General features: G+C 37.1%; 1 protein-coding gene across 1 annotated transcript; it reads left to right on the top strand.

The window, feature by feature from the left end:
• The first annotated feature begins 711 nt into the window (after positions 1 to 711).
• On the top strand, positions 712 to 4,148 carry LOC101268299 (uncharacterized). The gene is made up of 3 exons (XM_010326585.4): positions 712 to 883; positions 2,515 to 3,124; positions 3,229 to 4,148. Exons 2-3 carry the CDS (start codon positions 2,535 to 2,537, stop codon positions 3,896 to 3,898), a joined length of 1,260 nt encoding a protein of 419 aa, XP_010324887.1. The 5' UTR covers positions 712 to 883; positions 2,515 to 2,534; the 3' UTR covers positions 3,899 to 4,148.
• The last annotated feature ends 1,606 nt before the right edge of the window (positions 4,149 to 5,754 follow it).

Below are 5,754 nucleotides of genomic sequence, written 5' to 3'. Positions count from 1 at the left end.
TATAAGTGTATAGGACGAAAATATATGTACTTGCATGTGTATATACAATTTTCTCACGCTTTATACAAACAGAAACACAATTTATACATTTCACTTCTGTTTGTATAAATGCAAAAGGCGAGGGGGCGAGCGAGATTTGGGAGAGTGGCAAGCGAGATCTGGAAGAGGGGAGAGAGAAGAACAAAAATATATGTATTTATATAATTTTCTCTGCTTTATACAATTAGAAACAATTTTAATACACTTGTGTTTATATAAAAAGTTAGGAAGCGAGCGAGAGATTGGAGGAGAGTGGCGAGCGAGATATTTGGGAGAGAGGCGTCTGACAATTTTTTGCAAACGTTTGTTATGGAACATAATTAAATCAAACCCTAGCTACTCCATGTTATTAGTTTGCTATTATATACAATTTTCCCAAAGAAAAATACTAAATAAATTGGATAGAAAAATATTTATTTTAAAAAAGTAAATTGTCATGTTTGTAATTAAAATGTTATTGTTATAAATAAAAAGTTTAAAATAATATTATGTCAATTATGATGTTAGAGGATATATTATTGTAATTTTTGCCTTTTCGTTTTATTAATTACCTGACAGAAACATAAGAGAGTGAAATTATTTTATATATTAGTGATAGAAGGAGGCAGAAAGGTTTGTTGTTTGTTATTCTAAGCAGTAAATGAATAATTTTCCTATAGTTTCTCCGCCTATTTCGTTGTAAATAATGTATGTCTCCATGAGTGTTTTTACACTTGCCATATAATAGATGCCCTTCTCCTCATCCATGCATCATTTCTTTTTTGTTAATGGATCGGACAGAAAGAAACTTTGAATTTATCGGAATTGAAATTTATCTGCTATTCAGAAAGTTGTAAAAGAGGAGGTATTTTTAATGAATTTCATCTCCGCCTATTTTATTTTTTGTTTTTGCTTCTTTCATCATATTTAATTTTTTGCTTCTTCCTCAATGTTATTTGAATACAATTAATGGCTAAAAGTTGAAACTGACAGAATATCAGAAATTAATGGGGTTTTTTTGTGTCTAGTGGAATGCTATCGTCAGTTTTGACTGCGCTAAACTTACAACTTGTCTTAATTCTGAACATCCTAATTGTGTTGGCCGGACTAGGATATGAGCGTGAATAAGTTAAAAGGATTCAACATCTACTATATACATTAAAATCCCGTTGACCCTTGCATCCTTGTATGTATCGTATCTCAATTTAGACTAAATATGGTTCAGTAGGTATAGGTGAGAAAATAATGGAGTTGTGATAAGGACACAAACTTAGATCCTTTAGTCCAAATGGAGTTTTTAGGGTAAACTGGATAGTCATATAAACTTTGTTGATAGCTTAAGTACACTATTTAATTATTGCTATGATGAAGAGGTTTTGAGAGCATATAATTTATGGCTCAAACGAATCCCTACTTTAACAAACAAACTAATTAATGCAACATATCTCAGATTAACCCAAGGTTCTACTTTATTTTTGGTGAAGAATGAGGAAAGTACTGTATGGATTACGTAACTTAGGATTATACTTGAACAGCTCGTAATTGATAGCTTGAAGAAGTTTGTGTAATGTTAGTTAGTTTTAATCGATCTGGGCAGTAGTCTTTCTTGATTATAAGGTTTTCCTTTTACCTTTTCATTCTTGGCTGTTCATCTCAATCCTCCCAAGCGATAAAATGACATTAAACATAGTTAGTGTTCATATGGGGATATATTTGCATGTCGGGCTATAGCTATATTCCATGCACACAAATTATGATGTTGTATTATATAGATCGAGGTGTAACCACATTTCACTGTAGAAATGTCAAGTCCATCAATAGGAAGGGGTTAACATGCAGAATCTTTCTGGATTATATAGAATATTTCACTTCCTGGTTACAGTATTTACTAGATTATTCGTCGTGCACATATTTTGCTATTCCATCCTCCATCTGGTTATAAACAATTTTTTGTAAAAATACTCTCTTTTCATTTGCTCATGGAAGATTGCACCCAATAAAGCTGAAAGTCAGTTATAACTGATTGCAGAATATTCATGTGAAAAAACTGCAGCATATCTGCATATGCAATAATCTAGAAACTTACTGGTTCAAATTAATTATCATCAGTTTTGCCTGTTTGCGAGAATAATTTATGTTATTTGTAAGGAAACGCTTCTTGTCTTCTTATTCTATGATCTGACCAACTCGATTGACTTCCCAATCATTTAAAATGACCAACTTGAAACTTCAAAACATGTGTGCCAATATGAAGCATGTTAATTTTATTTCAATATATTTATATTGTATCAGTTGTACAACTTCAGATTACCTCAAGCTTACAGAAATTCTTAGACTTAAGTATGTCTTGTTGGTTTTACGGAAAGATTTCTGTATAAACATGAATGTGTAGCATTATATTGCTGAGTAAAGAACAATATAAGATGAGCTAATTGACTAGGTCAATGATGCCTGTTCAGAATACTGCTGTTAACATGACAAAGTGTGGTATAACAGATGGTGGTCTTTTGAGCAGAATGAATCCTCAGGCATTCATTAGGCTCTCAATAGGGTCACTGGCGTTGAGAGTGCCTGGAATAACTTTAAATGGTGCAAAATCAGGGAGAAGTGCATTATGTTTTCCTTGTGTGTGCGAGATCCGTCTTCGAGGTTTCCCTGTGCAAACAGCAACCATTCCATTGGTATCCTCTACTACTCCAGATGCTAACAATATCACCTCCAGTTTTTATCTTCAAGAATCTGATTTGAAAGCATTACTGGCACCTGGCTGTTTATTAAAGCATCATGCATGTCTAGAGATTGTTGTTTTCACAGGACACAATGAAACTCACTGCGGTATTGGTATTAAAAGGCAGCATATTGGGACGTTTAAGCTGGAAGTAGGTCCTGAGTGGGGTAATGGGAAGCCAGTCATTCTGTTCAATGGCTGGATACACATCGGCAAGAACAAGATAGGTGGAGCAGAGCTTCATTTGAGAGTGAAGCTAGATCCAGATCCAAGATATATTTTCCAGTTTGAAGATAAGACCAAACTAAGTCCACAAATAATTCAGCTTCAAGGAACCATCAAGCAGCCAATTTTTAGTTGCAAATTTAGCCAAGACCGGTACACACTTTTTTGCTTTAATATTTATACATTGAGACGGCCATTTCTTTCATTAGTTTTTAGTTGCAGATGATTAGTTGTGGTTCTATGATCTATAATTACAGGGTATCTCCACGAGACCCATTGAGTAATTTTTGGTCTAGCTCTTTTGATGGTTCTGAACTAGACGTTGGAAAAAGAGAGAGGAAAGGATGGAATGTGAAGATACATGATCTCTCTGGCTCAGCGGTTGCAGCAGCCTTCATAACAACTCCTTTTGTGCCGTCAACAGGTTGTGATTGGGTTTCCAGATCCAACCCAGGAGCTTGGTTGATTGTTCGTTCTGATGTTTGCAGGCCTGAAAGTTGGCATCCATGGGGAAAGCTTGAAGCATGGCGTGAACGTGGGATCAGAGACTCCATTTGCTGTCGGTTTCATTTACTAACTGAAGGTCAGGAATTAGGGGATCTTCTTATGTCTGAGATCTTGATCAGCGCTGAAAAGGGTGGGGAGTTCTACATAGACACAGACAAACAGGTTAGAGCAGCATCGAGTCCAGGAGGGAGTGGAGACTTTGCAGCATTAAGTCTTGCAGCAGGGGGGTTTGTGATGAGCTGTCGGGTGCAAGGAGAAGGGAAATGCAGCAAGCCCCTTGTGCAGCTTGCGATGCGACATGTGACTTGTGTGGAGGATGTTGGGATATTCATGGCTCTTGCAGCTGCAGTTGATCTGAGCATTGAAGCATGCAGGCCCTTCCGCAGAAGGCTTAGAAGAAGTGCTAGCCATTCCTGGTGACTCAACTTGGTTTGCTCTATAGATTGATCTCTTCTGGTTCCGGAGAATGTGCTCATTTCCGTTTTAACCCACTGACTCGACTCGACTCGTTAATATAATTTACTTGTTAGTTAGTAAACGAATTAGAATAATTCATATGTATTAAAGCTCTAACATAATGTTTGATGCCTGCCTTTTTTAGTTTTGTTTTGTATAAGATTCAATAGTCATCATTATATATGATTTTATTATTTTACAATTATAGCATAAATACCTATACTGTGCATAAATCGAAACGAATGGGCTATCCCACAAAATTCTAGTGAAAAAGAATAACAATGAAGTAATTTTTCTAATCAAAGGATACATTAAAAATTATTAAGGTATGCATGAGCAGAATTAAACACAACTTTCCACCTACTTAATTACACTAAGTCAAGCAAAAAAGTAAAATAGGTAAAATATTCCCCTTCCACTCCACATCACTTTTGATGCTTGTTTAAGTTTATCTTTATTTATTTTTCAGAAAGAAAAGAAAGCAAATAAGAAAATATGAATTATGATGTTCAACAAATGAATCAATTAGTGTAATCATGAATTGTACAAATTTCCACGTTCCAAAATAGAGAGAGATTCTCTAATATGCCAAAAAAAGAAGAAAAAAAATAACAAGAATTAATCGGAATCTACAAATAAAAGAAGACATCATTAGCAATATTTAAATGATCTTCATGATTATGATCCATCCTATCATCTTCTTCTGAGATCAACGGCACAGATTCATCCTTTACATCTGACGGCGCATATTCAGCCACGCCTTCCTTAATCACATCCTCCTTACTGGGGCTGGGACTACGAGCCTCACAAAGTAGATCGCTGCCTTCCATTCCAAACACGCACCATGAATCCTTCATTGTCGCCGGCGAAGGAGACTCAACACTGGTACTAAAATTCGTAATTCTCTCATCCATTATTACGGCCAATGGAGATTGAAATCTACCCACAGAAGCATCAATTCTCTCCTCAGGATAATACATGTCCATAGAGGCCGGAACACCGCCGTTATTTATCTCATCCGGATAAACGAACCTCATTGTCTCCGGCGAAGGAGACTCAACACTGGGGTTATTTATCTCATAAGGATAATCGAACCCCATTGTCTCCGGCGAAGGAGACTCAACACTGGGGTTAGTTATCTCATCCGGATAACGAATCTCCATTGTCTCTGGAGACGGAGACTTAACACTGCCGTTAACTGTATCATCCAGAAAAAGGATATCCATTGTCGCCGGAGATGGAGAAGGCACAAAGCTGCCATAATGAAGCGAATAACCGGCGTTGTCTAACGACATTGACACAGATAACACAACAATCCACCGATTTCTATAAACTTCGGTACTGTTTGCTATGACGCCGTTAACAGTTAGAACGCCGTCAACGAAATTTACGAGCAGCGTCTTGTTCGGAGCAAGAGTCTGGATAACCATAGGGGTATTTGTAGCAAGATCCCCAAAACGGTATCGTTGGGGAAGAAGATGGTGACGGTAATCGTAATGGAATCCTCGAGGTTGTGAGAAGAAAGCGATATCAGAAGGGGCAAAAACGGTAAGGGAAGCCAAAGTTAACAGCTCCGGCCGTTTGATGGTTAACGCAGTAGCGGCAACAGTGAATCGTCTTCTCCTTAATGCTCTGATTGCGTGATCAAGAAGAGATCGACGGTGTCGTTGAGACTGAACAATAACAGATGCTTGATGTTGAACAGAGCATTTCCTTGCTGAGGTGGGGTCCAATACACCATCGATTCCATGAACGGTGAGATGATTGTCGACGTAAATGTCAGGTTGCCTGATTTTAACAAAGCCAATTGAATTCTGTGT

This window comes from Solanum lycopersicum, chromosome 8 (genome assembly GCF_036512215.1).
Source record: "Solanum lycopersicum chromosome 8, SLM_r2.1".
In the NCBI taxonomy this organism is placed as follows: Eukaryota; Viridiplantae; Streptophyta; class Magnoliopsida; order Solanales; family Solanaceae; genus Solanum; species Solanum lycopersicum.
This window is presented reverse-complemented; position numbering and strand designations above follow the sequence as displayed.

Excerpts from the sequence above, each read along its gene's own strand:
- LOC101268299 (XM_010326585.4), top strand. The coding sequence starts at position 2,535 with ATGAATCCTCAGGCATTCATTAGGCTCTCAATAGGGTCACTGGCGTTG. Across the intron at positions 3,125-3,228 it reads TGCAAATTTAGCCAAGACCG|GGTATCTCCACGAGACCCAT; the intron begins GTACACACTTTT and ends CTATAATTACAG.